The sequence below is a fragment of the Capsicum annuum genome, chromosome 3, assembly GCF_002878395.1.
Source record: "Capsicum annuum cultivar UCD-10X-F1 chromosome 3, UCD10Xv1.1, whole genome shotgun sequence".
Taxonomy (NCBI): domain Eukaryota; kingdom Viridiplantae; phylum Streptophyta; class Magnoliopsida; order Solanales; family Solanaceae; genus Capsicum; species Capsicum annuum.
The window spans coordinates 88,040,407-88,059,332 of NC_061113.1; the positions used below are offsets into that span (position 1 = coordinate 88,040,407).

An 18,926-nucleotide genomic window follows, 5' to 3' on the forward strand; every position below is an offset into this window, starting at 1 on the left:
ACTTTCTAGGACACTGTTGAACCTTAGGCTTTGATACCAAGTTTGTAACACCCCAAGTCTGGTACCCCGGACGCTACACGGTGCTCATAATCTCAAAGGACCACAAGCTAACCCATGATTGGTACCTATTGCAGTAATTGTATAATGATACTAAAATATGCAAATAATGGGCTGAAATACCATAAGGTTCAAAACTGAATAATACTGAATAAAATAATGTCTGAATAAGGTATAACAGTACCCAAAATTGAAATAACAGTCTGAACATGTTATATTGTGAAAAAGCCTCTAAACTGTTTGAATAATGAGTTGATGGGACATATCCCCAACTAACCCCAACTGCTGAAATAAACTAAGTAATAAAGTACAAAAATAATGAAATAATCATGTCCTCAAACTATGAGGACTCACCACTGACTCTGACTGCTGAAATATGAGCTGCTAAGCGCGATCGGGAACCTGACCATAGCGTAAGAGAAAAGTATGCGTCAGTACGTGAGAATGTACTAGTATGCAAAGTATGGTAGGCTGAGTGCAAGGGTTCATATGCATGAACTATAACTGACTGAATGACATGAACATGACTGCGTGAGAATACATGCATGAATACAAAACTGTAATTGGAATCATGAGGATTCTGAATACTGAGTTTACTAATAACATGGATTATTAATAACTGATATGTTGTTTACTGAGTGACTGTGTCTGACAGTCCTAATTCTGATGGAACTAGCTAAATTCTGTACTAAGCTAAGAGACTATATCTGACAGTCCTAAAATCTGTAGAACTATCTGAGTTCTTTACTAAAGACTAAGACTGAGAATGTAGGAGGTAGTCATCTAGCCGACATACCCCAAATATGATAATATAGCTTAGTTGGGGTCCAATCTATAACTCCAATTGGAAGGGTGTCAATACCGCCCTACTGGTAAGGACAAACTATAAATGACCCTCATCTATCAAGTACTCTAACGAGAATGGTAGGACCCTCACCTAACAGGTTAATCCACCTCATCAATCCTCATCTAGAAGGTATGATGACTCAAATTATGCTGGCTACGTAGATCTGGAACGCAAGAATTGCTTCTAAGAATCACACCCTTTGCTAGTAGGTGAGTTCCCATCCTTAGGTTCACTCAGTGCTGAATCCTGCTCCCATTTGAATAGACACTAAACTGATTATACTGAGCTAAGCTGGACTGAGTTCGCTGAGTTCCATTGACTGATGGAAAACTGCTGAATTCTAATAACTAACTGAGTTTACTGAGGATTTAACTGAATACTAAATAGGTTGGACTGACACTGAGATAACTAAATTTTCCTGAGTTCTGTAATTGACTTAATTCTACTGATCATGGCTTGACTGAGAGTATCTTAAAAACTGATACTAGCTCAAGGTACACAGCTAAATTATCGGGTATTAGATACCCGCAGGACTCGATAGCATGGAAATAATAAGACATGACTATTCTTGAACACAGGACAATAGTCATCAACTCACAATACAATCATTGAGGGATTTCATGAGAACTTGAAAGTCATAAATTTGCACATGAATAGGAAGGCATGCATCATATCATAATTTCACAATTTTAATCTCATGGAAATTTCACCTAGGGTTTTCTTGTTCTTGAGCAATTAAGAAATAATGAGTATAATTAGCCAAAAGAGGGCTAAATTTCATGTTATGAGGGCTGAAGGTCGAGAGAAAAAAACCTAATTACCCTTAAAGATGCGGGTTTAAAAGATAGAAAAATGTGTCCAGCGACGCTATAGCCGGCGTTGGTTCACTGGAAATTTCCTTAAGCTAGGGAAACCTTTATCTGTCGATGCGACGCATCGACTCACTGTTTTGGAATTCCAAACAAGGTCTAAACGAAGTTCGAAAAATACAAAACTCGTTTAGGAACCCCTAATGACATTGCTGATCATGAATTAACTTAAATACAGACATTTGAAGGACATTAAGATCGCAAATTAAGATCGCCAACTTTTGAAGGCCAAAAATATACTAAGTCTGGATGCTTAGCTAAAATATTCTAAGTCTGGGACCCCTTGACAAGCATTAATGGACTGAATTAAGCTTAGAGTTTTACGGGATCTTACAATACGTTAGTTAAATATATATACTACTCTAAATAAAACATATACTACAAGATATATACTACAATATAATGATATATATAATTTATAAAACATATACACATGTATACGTTAAATATATACGTCTATAGAAGATATATACACATATATACGTACCATTCAATATATGTACTACTTTAAATAAAACATATACTACAATATATATATATATATATATACTACAATAGTACAATATATACACACACTCAATATATAGTTAATAAAACATATACACATGTATACGTTAAATATATACGTCTATAGGAGATATATACACGTATATATGTACCATATATATGTACCATTCAATATATGTACTACTTTAAATAAAATATATAATACAATATATATATATACTACAATATATACACACACTAAATATATAGTTATATACTAATTTCTAAAACATATACATATATATACGTTAAATATATACTACAGAAAATATACACACATATATACGTACAATTCAATATATATGTACTACTTTCAATAAAATATACTACAATATATACACACACTAAATATATAGTTATATACTAATTTATAAAACATATACACATTTATACGTTAAATACATACGTCTATAGAAGATATATGCACATATATACGTACCATTCAATATGTACGTACACATATAAAATATATGTACTTCTTTAAATAAAACATATGCTACTTAATATAATAAATTAATAATACTTTAAAGTAAATTAGTAATATATTAAAACTAAGTATTTAATTCAAACTAAAAATTTAATTTAAATCATTAAATAGAAAAAATTACAAAGTGTAACACCCCATATTCAAGTACGTGTATTGGCGTATTCAAGTACGTTTATTGGTCTTATTTATATGGAATTAATTTATTTTATTTTATTTATACTGGAATTTGCCCGTCGATGGTTCCATGCAAAGATTATTGAATAATCTTTCCAACAATATAAAGATTTCCAAAAACGAATAGGTTTCGAATATAATCGAGCACGTTCGAAACTATAAAACGGTGGCCGGGATATTTGAGAATAGTAAATGTGCAGGAAAATTTCCTGCACACAAACTACTGAGGCCAGCCAAATTTTTAGGCTAACTTCGAACGATCATAACTCCCTTAATATAATGAACTAGGAGAGCTGCGACCTATGAAAAGAAAGATCGTTGAGTATTTTTTCCAATACAATTGGTTTCATTCAAATCCAACGTCTGAGTAAGGAGTTATACTCGTTTTACTTCAGCCTATCAAAACAGATTTTTAGGGTCAACTTCAAACGACCATAACTCCTTGTACAGGACGAACTGGGTGGCCTACTTTATATGAAATGAAAGACCTTTGAATTATCCTTCCAATGATACCAATTTCACCCAAATACTATATCGAAGCAAAGATTTTTGGTCGATCTACTTTAGCTTATCAAAACAGTCCACCAAAGGACAGAATTGACATTATTTAAATTTTAAAGGCATTTTGGTCATTTCCTATTATATTATGGACGGGAATATGTGTATATATACATGTATATGAGTTCAAAAACTCATTTTCATCATCAATCATTGAGGAAGAACAAACCCTAGCCAAATTTGACCTTTAAATTACTTTTGATTCAACCGTAGAAATTCCAAAGTAATCCGATAACTGCATTTGTTATCTCGAGAGCTTCGAACGACACTTATTATTTGTGCAAACAGGATTTCATAATCAAGAGGTGAATTCTAAGGTATGAATATTGTTTTTCTTTGTTCTTTTCCATATGTATATGTGTGATAGAGGATTATATGTATTGGTTGTTATTGAAAGGTGATGGAAATAGAGTTATGGACTATTTTGCATGGTTTGGTTGTATTGAATTATGAAAGGCGGATATGGTAATTGAGTTATGGAAGGTGGATATGGTAATTGAGTTATGAAAGGTGGATATGGTGATATACTATTGAATTGATGATCATTTATGTCTATGGCTCAATTTGGTTTAATGGATTGGTTGGAAGGATAAATGAATCCAAACTTGATATTGGAGGATGTTGTATGAATATGTATGGCATGTGAATGTAATTGGAGTATAAGAGGGTTAAAGTTGTCCCCTTTATGGTGTAATTAAGGCTTACTACTTAACCACTAGTTTGGTGAATTCAAATAATTGAGTTGTGACGTTTGGTTGCTAATACTAGATTGCTATATATGTTCATTGTAGATAAATAATCCGAAAAGACGGGAAGTCCATTTGGGACTAGTATTGAAGGTTGACAGTCAGGTATGTAAAACATACTCTATACCATATCTTTGACATGAAAGTGAACAATTATTCTATTAAGAAAGTTTCCAAAGTTATTCAATAACATGTGATCCATAATGGTTTTGTATGATGTCCTACATTACTAATGAACTTGTTTCCACCCTACAAGATGTCAAGACATTCCAATACTTACTTGTTTTCCAAATCTTACATGTTTATTGCACTAATGAATGTCAGAAGGTATCCGGTTACTCAAACAAGATCCATGTGCTATTAATGACTCCAAAATATTTCATTGATATACCAATAAGTTCCTACTTCATTTTTATGGCATTGATGACTCCAAAACACTTCATTGATGTGCCAATGAGTTCTTACTTCATTGTTATTGCATTGATGGTCTATTTATATGTCTTTTGTTGATGTATCATTGTTTTAAAGTATCAAAAATGCGGTGGCGACCGAAATAACAATCTCAAAGATTAATTGAACTAAGTGATGGAGGTTCTCTCTTATAGGTGGTATCCCAGGGGCATAAGCCTATCATGGGTCGATCCCTATTTATGTGTTTATGGGTGGTATCCCAGGGGCATAAGCCTATCATGGTTCGATCCCAGTTGATATGTACTGAAGGCAGCCTAATGGTCACAGTACAGTACAGTAATGATTACAAAGATGATAAGAACGAAGGTAAAGTGATTGAATAAATACAATGTACAGGTTGTCACAAGTTCTAGTAAGTGTGGTCCACTCCTATTACAATTTATTCGCTTGTTTCTGATTGCTATTGAGTTCCTATATCAAATGTGATTATCTACAGCTTTACATACTCAGTACATATTTCGTACTGACATCCCCCATGGAGGACCTGCATTTCATGCTGCAAGCACAGGTACCTCAACTCATACACCGCACAAATAGGAGCCAGGATATCCAGCTGCTTTTGGTGAGCTCCAGTTTGCTTTGGGACTTTCCGTGTCATATTCAATCACTTTTGGTATTGTATAGAAGTTAGTTATATGGCGGGGTGTGTCCCGACCTTAGTTAAACTCTGTGTATTGTCTAGAGGCTTTGTAGACCTAATGTATAGTCAAGGTGGTGTTTTGTTAATAGACGTGATGGCTCCAATGGCCAAGTATTGTATGTACATATATATGTGTGTGCTCGAACTTATACAGGTGATTATTTACTTTTATATGCGACATGATACCGTCCGAATTTCGGGTTGTCATAGAGGTATGCATGGGAAGTATAAGGTTATGAGCTGATTCTCTCGGGCCTCCTCGGTTACGAGTGCCAGACCGCCCCAATAGGATTTGAGGCGTGACACAAAGTAAGGACTAAGGAGTGAATGAATGTTGAATTTTATTGATTGCAAAATGATCCAAAATTTATAGTTTACATGGATGAAAAATCTATAAATTTTGCATCATTTTTTCCAACTCAGTCATGTTAATATTAACGAGAACTTGCATAGGATAGTCAAAGTCAACGGGGGCAAAATCATACATTGGACTTGATTCTGCTGAGTTTTCCCGTGAAGTCATAATTTCTTCAAGTCTCTGCTCGTCGTTCGGCTCCGCTTCCATTCCTTGATTTCTTCATTCGGCTCTAATCCAATCTCTAAGGCAAACTAGAACATTCATTGCATTGCTTCCCAATGAATGTCGGTTGTCTCCAAGCTGATGTCGTCCCTGACTAAAAATGCTCTCCGATGCAATGATTGACATTGGAACATTCAGGATATCTCTAGCTAATCTTGAAATCACAAGATATTGTGCTTCATTATTTCTCCGCCAATCCAACGTATTGATTCATCGTCTGCGATCCTCTAACGGCGATCGGAGATAATACTTCAGCTCTTCCCGATAAATTGTTGTGTAAGCTCCCTCCTCAACACTATTCCAACAAAGTAAATCATAAAAGTAATCAGGAAAACCACTATATGCCGGCCTTTTAGAAGATGATGGCTCCTCAGGAGGATGAAGAGCGACAATTGGAGTGATATTTGTCGGCACAACTAAATCAACTAAATCAGCATAGTGGTTATATAATTTATCTATGTAAGCGTTTGCATTGGCGATAGTCGTCCACAAATCAGGTTGTTCTTGTTCTTCATCATCAAAATCATTGTTAGTATTTATCTCTAAGTTAGCATAAATAAGAGTATAGCATAAATAAGAGTACTAAAGTGGCACATAGTAGTATATTTCATTCACGGATTTAGCATAGCACCAACCAAGTAAATAGGGGGAATCGAAAAAAAAATATTTTTTAAATTTAGCAAACATGGCACCAACAACTTCTTTGTAACCTTCTTTATTTTTATATTCTTTGAGCAAACCAGAAATATCGACTATATATGCCAAAATATTACAAACAGTAGGATAATAAGCACCGAAAAATTCAACCGTAGCTATAAATTTTTTTCCAAAAACTTAATAAGATCATTAATTACAGCCCAGTCAGAATCATGTTGCATGCAGTGGGCAGAATCAGAAAACGAACCACAATATTGGTTAAAAGATAGTGTAATAGGAACTCTATATTTATAACAAGTTTTTAAAACATCATATGTAGCACTCCATCTAGTATCACATTCTTCAGGCATCAATATCGGTGCAAGTTTATTTTGTTCACATTTAAGTTTAAAGTCTTTAATTCTTGTTCTACGATTATTTTCTTTAATAAAACCAACGGCAAGCCGAATTTTTTCAATATAAAACTCAAAACACTTAAGACCGTCTCTTACAATTAAATTATATATATGATAAGCACATTTAACATGAAAAATTTCAGGTAATGACTGAGATAGCTTAGATTTTAACTTTTTTATAGCAGTCTTGTTGTTAGAAGCATTATCAAAAGAAATACATAAAATTTTATTTTCAATATCGTAAAATTCTGTAACTTTAGCTATCGAATCAGCAATAAAATGTCCAGTATGTTTACGATCTTCATCATATAAAAAAGCAAGAATACGCTTTTGCATAACAAAATTACTATCTATCCAGTGACAAGTAATGGTCAAATAATCATTTTTATTTACAGCACGACCAAGATCAGAAGTTAGGGATATTTTACATTGAATATTTTTAACAATGTTGATAAATAAAAATAATATTGTGAATGAAGTCTAAAAATATCGGCCCTACAAGTACTTCTAGGAATACCATTAAACATAAGATTTTAAATTGCTTGAATATAATGAATAAAGGCATCAGAAGAAGGAAAACTAAAAGAAAAACAACCCACAGCTACCATTTTAGCTATTTCTTCCCAGTCCCTCAATTTATTATACTCCTTCATTACCTGATCGGCTGCTGGGTCCATTTTAGTTTGCGTTGGACCACCAACATCTGCACTACCTCGTGTAATATTTAACTCTCTCTCATGATTATTACTTATATATCTCATTAACGTACCTGTACCCCTTGATTGCCTCCTTTTTTATGCTTATATATCTGTTGACAAATATTGCATTACACCTCAATATCTGATATACGGTCAAAAAATTATCATGTAATACTAGTTGATTTATGAGCTCTTGGGGCACGGGGAGGACGAGGAGGGAGATTAACCGATTCAGATCTAACGTTAGTATTTCCTACTGCGGGTGTCTCACCAATATTTTCATCATCTTCGTCTAAATTAACTGCATCTACTTTATTTTCTTTTTCTATACCATAATTTTCCTAAGCTTCTACATAATCCATATCGTGGACACCTACACCTAAAGGTACACCTACTTCTTCCTCAAAAGGTTGACTAAGCGGTGCCGGAGGTCCACGGGTATATCTACTACTTGAAGTACCTCTACCGCTAGTAATTCTTTTTCTATTACCACTACTACTTCCGGGACAAAAAAATTTAACACGTTTAGTGGCGAGGTTTCTTAATTTATCCATAATATAAATTAAACTAAAAATATTCAAAATACACAAATATAATAAAATTAAATATTCATTAATTAATACACTAATTAAAAATTAAACGTAAGAGATGGAACGACAATACCAAATTTTGAAAGTATTCGAAGGTTGCGACTTTAGAAACTTCCACTCGTACTTTGTAATCGCAAAATTAAAAAATTAAAGTGAGCACTTTACGAAATATATAGAATATTTGAGAATTGAGAATTGAGAATTGAGATTTGAGAGAATAAAAAATTGTGGAAAATGATTTGAAAGTGTAGAGTATTTATAGGAATTTTTTTGTGTTTAAAAAAATAATTTAATTAAAAAAAATTAATAAAAAAAGCATTATAGCCATTTTAGGCTCCCAACGGCTATATGACTGTTGGGCCTAACGGCTATAATGGCCCAATGGCCATTTTCCAAAAAATCTAATTTTTTTTTAAAAAATAAATAAATCTTATCCAGGTCGGTTAACCGGCGAGCCTGAACCGATTTTGGTCTGAGCCGGGTTAACCGGGCCCAAAAAAAATAACCTAGCCCGGGACTCGGTTGCTTATAGCCCGGGGGCTGATTGGGCTGGGTTGGTGTGATGGGTCAGGCTGGGCCGATTTGGACTGGATCAAATCGGCCCATTTGACACCCTTATTATGAATGGTACCAGATATGGCTTCTTTCATTCTACCAGAGGACTAAAGCAAGGTGACCCTCTCTCCCCTGCTTTGTTCATTCTTGGGGATGAAGTTTTGTCAAGAGCTCTTAACAGTTTATATCAGCATCCTCAATACTATGGTTTTCACATGGTATGGCAAGGTCCTCAAATTAATCATCTCAGCTTTGCTGATGACATAATCATATTCACTATTGGAAAGAGGCAAACTCTGAGATTGATAATGAAGACTCTGGCATCTTATGAAGAGGTATCTGGCCAACTAATTAACAAGGATAAAAGTTACTTTCTGCTACTAAATCAATCTTTTCCCTCCACAGTCTCAAGGGTTAAAGATGAACTGGCTTCAGCAGAAACACAGCCCTATCACATACCTTGGATGCCCAATCTATATTGGCAGACAAAGGATCAGTCATTATGTTGGGTTAGTCAGTAAAGTTGCTTCCAAGATAACAGATTGGCATTCCGGATTGCTTAGTTATGGTGGTAAAGCTATCTTGGTGAAACATGTTCTACAATCAATTCTCATTCATATCTTTTAAGCATGTAGTCCTCCCAAGACTATTCTAAAACACCTTGTGTGTCTGTTTGTTGATTTCTTCTAGGGATGGAAGACACTAAGAGAAAATATCACTGGGCATCTTGGAGAAATCTTTGTTTTCCTACTAATGAGGAAGGAATTGGTATCAGGTACATTGTTGATACATGTAAAACTATGCAATTGAAATAGTGGTGGATCTTCAGAACTAGGGACACTCTGTGGGGCAATTTCTTGCTTGCTAAATACTGTCAGAGGGTTAATGTTGTGGCCAGAAAAGGTTTCAGTGGGCAGTCAATGATATGAAAGGCCATGATAAGAAACAAAGAGGAAGCTGAACTATATTATGGAGAATCAAATCTGGTACATGCCTCTTTTGATGGGATAATTGGTCAGGATTGGGACCTTTACACAAGTACAAAGTTGATGGAGTTAGATCAAACAATGCTAAGGTTGCAGCTTTCATAATTGAGAGTACATGGAATGTGCAGAAACTAACTACAACCCTTCCCCCACAGCTGCTACAAAGTATTCTCAAAGTTGAATTCCATTTCCAAGAAGGGGTTCAGACTCCCCAATCTGGACTCTAACTACAAGTGGTGAATTTGTTGCACCTCTGCCTGGGGAATTAGTAGAGGGCATAAAGACAAAACCATGATGAATACTCACACCTGGCATAGATTGATCCCATTCAAATGCTCATTTCTGTGTTGGGGAGTCCTAAGAAGGAAACTACCTACAAATGAAAGACTCAACCAATTTGGCATTGCCCCTGCTACTTGTGGTTGTTGTTCTACTTCTGGCTGGAACACCATCCCACATACATTTTTTGATGGACCATTTACTAGACACATCTGGCACTATTTCTCTGCATCTCTAGGATTGATTCATGACACAAGTTCCCTCAGAAACTTCTTGTTCGAGTGGTGGAATTCTACGGCAACTAATAATGCTCATAAGTTGGTCATGCAGGCTCTTCCCATTATTATCTATTGGAACCGGTGGAAAAATAGGTGTGCTGTCAAGTATGGTGGAAAACAGCCTCAACTGGCCAGAGTTAAATTCCTCATTTACAAAGACATATCTTACTTATTACATACTGTTTTTTCATACATCCCTTGGCCTATTGGATGGTTCAACCTGATGACATATGTTGAAAAATGCAGACAAGAGACAAAAGTAACACCTGTGTACTGTCCAAACCACCATCTAATATGGTTAAACTTAATTATGGTGGGAAGATTGTAGCAGGGGGAATCATTAGAGATCACAATGGAGACCTCATCTATGCTTATGCTACACCTTCGGGCCAGGGGACCAATAATCAAGCAGAAGTGGAGGCTGCTATCTGGGGACTTTCTTGGTGTCTGGGGAATAACATACATCAGGTTCTTGGTGTCTGGGGAATAACATACATCAGGTTATATTGGAGGTGTATTATGAGCTCTTGGTCAGATGGATCAGCAAGCAAATACCAGTTCCATGGTAGCTGCAAACTCTTGTTGAATCTTTGCTAAGGCTCATATCACAATTCCCTTTGTGCATTTGCAGACATGTTTACAGGGAAGCCAATTTTGTGGTTGATGCCTTATCCAAAATGAGTCATCAGTCAGACCAGCTTCATCATTATTTCCATTGTTGTCAACTTCCCCCCGAAGTAGCAGGATATTTTCAGCTAGATAAGATGGGCATGCCAAGTTTTAGAAGAAAACTAAACAAGTTACATGAGCCATCATAGAGCTAGCTTACCAGTTCATAGATTTAGAGTACATTCTTTGTATTTCCTTTGCAGTAGTTGCACTTTTTCATCGTCCGACTTTCAAGACTACCAACAAGCAAAGTCAGGAGGCAATGGCAGAACAGTGGGGGCTCATTTGGAGGAACAACCTTGAGAGTGGCTAAGTGGCCACAAAAGAATAACTAATACCAAATAAACATATCTTGTATCTGATGGGCCTTAATGGTTCGTATAGCACCCAACATCAACAAAAGTATCCGACTTTCTAGTGATAAAGAACTCTGTCAAAAATCCTCAGTAATCAACATGGTGTCTCTACACACTTGACGACACCAAACACCATTACAGGAAGAATAGAAATAAAATAAAAAACAAATCGAATCAAATCGACCAACTATACATCTGGTTAACTGAGTGAAGATGCCATTCTTGTTGACATTGGAAGAGGTTCTCCAACATATTTAAAACAAAAACAGCAGTGTTTTAAGTGCTACACTGGAATGACATCAATCTTTGAACTGTCCTCACACCTCAAAATGATGCCCTCCAGACTGGCTGGAAGAATGCATTTAGTCCACTGACATCCTGTTGAAAATGGTTCTTCAGGAGGAACAATCATCAGAACATTATCGTTCCGTTGGACAACTCCCATTACACTGACAGTGCTCCCTTCTTTTATATACCTGAACAAAGATGTGTGAGAGGAAAAGCCAAACTGAGAACAACATGCATGGCAGGGATGAAAAAAACTAATAAATACATTCACCAATAATTCTACAAGTTACTAAGGAGTCGTCTCATAGAATGTACAAGAATAATGTTGAATAGGGTGTATTAATAATGTTGGTATTAGTTATGCTTGCATTCTAACTTTATTTTTTATACATTGTTTGATTTGATATAATAAAAATAATATCTCGTATACTTTTTTTTAAAAAGATCTTTGTTTACAAAAATACCCGCTACACTTTTTAGTTTTGTTAAATTTTATAAAACTTCACGTTGTGCTACTTATATATTATATTATTTTCATTGGTATTTACAGTCCAAGATTAGTTTCACTCAAAACACTTTTTTTGAGCAAATTATCCTTCTAACTCTTGAGACGGCAAGAAATAAACAGGGACATCATTCAAAATGCATCTTCTTATGCCAATACCCTTTAATCTGCATAGGAAACAAAAGTTCCTAATACCCTCAATCTGCCAACTAGAGCAGTTCCTTTCACAATAGCGAAAGCATAACCCTGTAAGCTATCTTGTATGCTACTTATAAGGTATGGTTCACTTCCATTGTTGTTTGATTAATTTGTTTCCTCAAAAGAGTCTCTTCATATGAGCAGATGAAATCAGGCGGGAAATCTATCACACACAACTTATCAAATCACAGAAAAAATAAAGATCATAAATTAAAGAACTGTCAAGAGGCAAAGTACAGAAAAAAGAGGCAAAGTATGATGGAAAATTTTCTAGAGGGATTTGAGGGGTACCTTTGTCATTAATCAAAGTTAATGCATGTATTGAAATCCGTTGTATTATTAATACATAGAAAGGGGTGGTATTAGTAAACTTCAATATACAATAATGTATAACTAATGCAGAGACATTAATTATACAAAGGCTAAAAAATGTACCAAACAAGGTAATAGCATTACACAAAACTGATGCATGCATTATTTTTTCTAATACACTCTACCAAACAGCGTCTAACTGTAGAGGTAGAACTGGCATCTAGAAATGATTAAGTTCTCTGTCATTAATCAAAGAACGCAAGCAAAAGAAATATTTAAGATTCTTTGAAGTTGAGTTTAACCATACCCTTCTTTCAATCGCATTATAAGGGCATCACTGGATAGATTTCTCTCTGCCAGCCATCGGACAAATTCAGGTGACATGTCCCTATTTGATTGATCAATATCCACAACAATAGACTCTTCGACATAAGGGGTTACTCTTGCACCATAGCCAGTTTTGACCAAAGCCCTTAATCCAGACTGGAAATCAGAGATATAAAAATCAGAGACATGTCGCTGCAAAGACAAAAGAGGACTTCAGTTTTCTGCAAGAATTATTTCAATGAATTAGACAGCATATATGAACAACAAAAGTGTAAATTATGTGGGGAAAAAATGAAGGGAAAGAGAAGAACAGGATGAAAACAACAAAATAGGGAGGAGGTCCAAATGAACTTACAATGACATCACATAGCAGTGTCAAAAACAAAGACGGCATTCAAACTTCTCTTTGACATCTCGACATGAACTCACTGATATGACACACTTTGTGATACAATCCGGGTGAGCTCAAGACCCTTCACTAGAAGCCAAGCTCGGGAACTTCAAGTGCTCCAAGGAGTTTTCATGAAATGAGAGGTGCTTGAAGACATCCCATCACCATCAAATGAGTGTTATGTGTTGGGGGTTGCATCAACCATGGATCAAGGAACCTTGGAGGGGTCAAAGGAGTGCGAGACGGGGCTAAAAAGCCCACCGGTGGGACCTGCGAGCTCACCTGTGTCTTTCAAACAAGAATCCAATCCGATCAAGAGTAGCAATTGACACCTTCACTACCACCCGGAGTATAAGCCATCCTTCAACATTTGCAACCCAAGTGTGAGGCATACAAAGGTTTGTAGAGTTGTAAGGTTATTTCTCCAACGCTAACATGTTTGTTGTTTTTGTTAGTGTCTTTTCTTCTTAGGTACAATGGCCCCGGAAGATGAAACATCACAAGTTATGGGTAACAATACCCCAAATGCAATCTTAGCGGCCATTGAATCCGTAAGTCGGAGAATGGAATCCATGGAAGGACACATAACCTCCCTACAAGAAAGTGTGTCTAGAATGGATGGAAGGATAGTTAAACATGGAAGGCCGTCCAAACTCTAGCTAGACCATCCGTCAAAACTTCCATACATTTTCTTGCGGACATGCTCAAAACACTTCCGCTACCATCACCCTGGAAACACTTCACCAAATGTTTAATCCACCAAGACCAACACAAGATCCTACCCAAACCACTACCTATCCACATAACCGAAATCCCTTCATCCACTCACCATAATTCAACCAAACCAACCAAGGTGAGACACAAAACCAAATACCCCAACCTCCACCAAATCAAAATTCCCCACTCCAAGTACCCCATAACCACAACCAACCCATCCAAGTCGAAGAAGGAAAGGAGGAACCTTAAGGAGAGTTTGGAGCATATGATGAAGCGGATGTATAGGTGGAGAACATAAGGGATAGACCGATGGGTCAAGGAGGTCATAGAGGTCGAGGAGGAAGATTTGGTTTGGTGACTTATGGGAGAGTAAACTTGGGAAATCGACCCAAGGTGATGATCAAAGGAACCATAATGAGCACCAACATGGCAATAGAGATCGAGATGTTGGATCAACTCAATCAAAATTCCAACTTTCAAGGGAGAGAGTGATCTCGAAGCTTATCTAGCATGGGGTCCGCTTGTGATAGGATCTTCCCAAGTCAATGATCTAACCAACGTCGGCTCAATTCAAGGGATTTGCCATCACATGGTGGGACTATGCCAAAAGGTTTAGGAATGTGTTAGACGAGGGACAACCACCACCATGGAATGCTTTGAAAGGCCTCATGAGAGAGAAGTATGTTTCGAAATGATATAGGCATGAGTTACTTGCCAAATTGTACAATCTGAGGCAAGGGAGCAAGGATGTGACAGCCTACCATGATGAATTTCAGCAATTGATCTCGAAGCTTGAGTATCATGAGAACATAGAGCATGCCATCATCCGATTCAAGGTTGGGTTCAACAAGGAGATTGCCTCGTGCATAACTTGTCATAGGTTTTCCCACCCTCGAATTCATCTTTCAAGTGCCTTTAGAGGTTGAGAGGGACATCAAAGAGAGGGCATCTTTCAAATTCAAAGGACACTCATCCACTAATCCATGGAGTAAGAACAAAGAGGCAGCTTAACTATCAATCGGGTGGAGAAAAGGCAAGGACATCAACAAGTCCTACGACAAAAAACCTGTGGAGAAGACTACTCCAAAGTATCCACTAAAAATTGAAGGTAACAAATATCCAACGCCCAATCCTAAAGATTTTCAATGTTTTAGATGTCAAAGGTGGGGACATAAAGCAAGTGAATGTCCCAATCGGAGAACTGTGATCCTTCGAGAAGGGAGGTTGTATTACCTAGGAGAAGAGGTGGGGCTAAAAGATGAGAATGATGAAAAAGCACAAGATGGAGAGGGACCCGAAGAAAATGAGCGAGTAGAGAAGATAATGAGGATGCTTGGCCTCAAAATGGAGAGTTTGAGGTCCCAAACTTTGTTGTGAGGCGAGCAATGATCAGTAAGGCAATAGATAATCATAGTCAAAGGGAAAATTTATTCCATTATAAGTTTCTTGTGTGTCATTGATGGTGGGAGTTGTGCTAATGTGGCTAGTGCTACTATGGCTAATTTCTTGAAGTTACCCACAGCCAAACATGCCACACCATACAAGCTCCAATGGTTAAATGAATGTGAAGTTGAAGGTGACTAGACAAGTGATGATTCGATTCAAGGTCGGAAATTACCATGATGAGGTGCTTTGTGATGTGATACCCATGCAAGCTTGTCATATCTTGCTTAGGAGGCCATGGTAATATGATCATTCAACCAAGCATGATGGAAGGACTAATCGGTATTCTTTTGAGTTGAATGGTCAGAAATTCACTCACCATCCACTTTCACCATCTCAAACAAATCAGGTTCACCAAAGAATGAGAGATCTGAAAGAGAAGGGTAAGAAAGAACGGGAAGAAGGGCCCCAAACAAAGGAGAAAAATGGATAAGAGGAGAAGAGGGGAATGAAGGGGAAGAGTTCTATGGTGATGTTGACTAGGAACAAAGATCTCTTCAAGGAACATGAGGATAAAGCACTCATGCTCCTCCAAGCCCATGTTTTTCATACTAACCTCTATACTTCTCCTATTCCCCATTATATTTCTCTTGTTTTGCAGGAATTTGAGGATGTATTCCCAAAGGAGCTACTATAAGGGTTGCCCCCACTTCGGGGAATTGAGCATTAAATTGACTTCAGGTTGGGTTCTCAACTGCCCAACAAAAACAGACACTAAAGAGCTCCAACGGGAAGTTGAGGAACTCCTCCACAAAAGGATAAATCAAAGAGAGCATGAATCCATGTGTGGTTCAGATGTTGCTGGTGGCAAAGAAAGATGGGACGTGGCGCATGTGTGTTGATTGTCAATCTATCAACAAGATAATGGTAAAGTATCGCCATTCTTTTCCTAGATTAGATGATATGTTGGATGAATTAAATGGTTCTTGTGTGTTTTCAAAAGTTGATCTTAGAAGTGGATATCATCAAATGGATGAATCCTGATGATGAATGGACATTAAATGAATGGAATTGGGATATGGATGGAATATAATGAAATAGAGCCACTTTGAGGTTCCCTCTGAAATGAGGCAGGTAAGGGAGCCACTACGAAGAAATTCTGGGAGTTACGAAGGAAGCTTCGAGCTCATATTGGTCATGGGTTGGGAACAGGAATTGAACTCTATGAGATCGAATCTCTTGTTGTTCCTCAGTAGCTCAGTGGTAGAACGGTCGGCTGTTAACCGATTGGTCGTAGGTTCGAATCCTACTTAGGGAGATTTGATTGATTCTGAATTAAAGAATTCAGAATAAAAGGGCTCGCTTTGCTCGTTAACAGTAGGTAACCCGTTCCATGTCTTTGTTTCTATTGCATTCTATCTCATCGTATAGATACAAGTTATGCCTTGGAATGAAAGATAATTCCGACCGCTTTGTCTACGAACAAGGAAGCTATAAGTAATGCAAAACTGCCTTCAAGACCAAATTTGGTTTCTACGAATAGATGGTTATGTCATTTGGGCTCACCAATGCTCCTAGTACCTTCATGCAGTTAATGAATCATGTGATGAAACCGTTCACAGGAAAATTTGTGGTCGTGTACTTTGATGATATCTTAGTTTATAGCAAGTCCATAGATGATCATGCTCAACACTTGAGGTGTGTTTTTGAAGTGCTTAAAAGGGAACAACTATTTGTTAATCTTGAAAAATGTTCCTTTTGTGTGAATGAAGTTGTTTTCTTTGATTTTATTGTGAGCTCCCGGGGTGTTGAAGTGGATGAATCCAAAATAGACGCTATACGAAATTGGCCAACTCCGCAATCCATTGGTGATGTGAGAAGTTTTCATGGATTGGCTAGTCTTTATAGAAGGTTTGTCAAAGGGTTTAACATTATAGCCGACTGGTTGACTGAGGTAATCCGAAAGGATAAGCTTTTAAGTGGGGTGAAGAGCATACAAAGGTGTTTGAAACTTTGAAAACAATGCTTTCCGCTCCTTTGTTGCAATGTCCAACTTTGGAAAAGTGTTTGAAGTGGCATGTGATGCTAGCAAAGTAGGCATTGGGACCGTCTTAATGTAAGACCAAAAACCCATTGCATACTTTAGCGAAAAACTTAAAGACAACCTTGAACTACTCCACGTATGATCTTGAGTTGTATGCCTCGATTAGAGCTTTGGGCAATTGGCAACACTACTTGTGGACTAAAGAATTTGTGATTCGAACCGACCATGAATCTTTGAAACACCTTAGGGACCAAGACAAGTTGAACAAGCGACATGCCAAGTAGATTGAATTCCTAGAAACTTTCCCTTATGTAATCCAATATAAAAAGCGGAAGGAAAATGTCGTAGTCGATGCCTTGTCCCGAAAGCATGTTTTGAATGCCACTTTGTCTTCCAAACCAATTGGTTTTGGTTTTGAATGCTTGAAGACATCGTATCGCGAGGACCCCACGTTTGCTCCAATTTCAAAGATTAAGAATAATCGAATAGGGAAAGATGGATCAGGGATTAGAACTTCTATATCCTATTCCAAGTTAGATGGTTTCTTGTTTAAAGGAAAGAGCTTGTGAGTGCCATCTAGCTCATGGAGAGAGTTGTTTGTAAGAGAGGCACATAATGGTGGTATGATGGATCACTTTGGAATTGACAAGACCCTTGAAATCCTAGAAAAACAATTCTATTGGCCCAAGATGCGTCAAGATATTACTAGAATTTGTTGTCAATGTATGGATTGTCGAAGTGCGAAATCCTAACTTCTCCCTCAAGGATTATATATCCCACTATCCACCCCCAACACCCATGGCTTGGTATCTCTATAGACTTTGTTTTGGGTTTGCCTAGGACGAGAAGGGCTAAAGATAGTATCTTTGTTGTGGTTGATCGATTTTCTAAGATGGCCCATTTCATTCCGCGTCATAGAAGTGATGATGCTCCAAATCTAGCTTCTTTATTTATTGAGCATGTTGTCAAAATGCACGAACTTCTTCGGACCATTGTGAGTGATAGGGACTCCAAGTTCCTTAGTCAATTTTGGACGTCATTGTGAGGTAGGCTTGGCACCAAATTGCTTTCTCAACGTCTTGCCACCCACAAACTAATGGGAAAACGAAGCTGGTAAATAGAGGCTTGGGTTCTATGTTACGCACCTTAGTTAAAAGGAAAAATGGCCTCTTGGGAGAACCACCTACCTTTAGTCAAATTTACTAATAATCGTGTTATTCACTCTGACAATTAGCATGACTCCCTTTGAATATGTCTATGGTTTTAACCCCCTCACCCTTTTGGATCTCACTCCTTTATCTAGTGATGTTGTGATTAGCTTAG

General features: G+C 37.1%; 1 protein-coding gene, 1 long non-coding RNA gene and 1 other non-coding gene across 6 annotated transcripts in view; 2 read left to right on the forward strand and 1 right to left on the reverse strand.

Moving 5' to 3' along the window:
- The first annotated feature begins 8,549 nt into the window (after nt 1–8,549).
- LOC124896571 lies at nt 8,550–11,407 on the forward strand. Its single transcript, XR_007052954.1, has 2 exons — nt 8,550–9,205; nt 9,276–11,407. It is a non-coding gene; the product is annotated as an uncharacterized LOC124896571 (long non-coding RNA).
- Nucleotides 11,382–18,926, reverse strand: part of LOC107853935 (uncharacterized membrane protein At1g16860) — a 22,061-nt gene continuing 14,516 nt past the window's right edge. For all 4 annotated transcript variants that reach the window (XM_016698917.2, XM_016698918.2, XM_016698920.2 and 1 more), the window contains 2 exons: nt 13,049–13,260; nt 11,382–11,914 (listed from right to left, as the gene is read on the reverse strand). In XM_016698917.2, coding sequence (XP_016554403.2) covers nt 11,722–11,914; nt 13,049–13,260 — 405 coding nt within the window. In that variant the 3' untranslated portion in view covers nt 11,382–11,721. The remainder of the gene's footprint in view (nt 11,915–13,048; nt 13,261–18,926) is intronic.
- TRNAN-GUU lies at nt 16,806–16,877 on the forward strand. The gene has a single exon. It is a non-coding gene; the product is annotated as a tRNA-Asn (tRNA).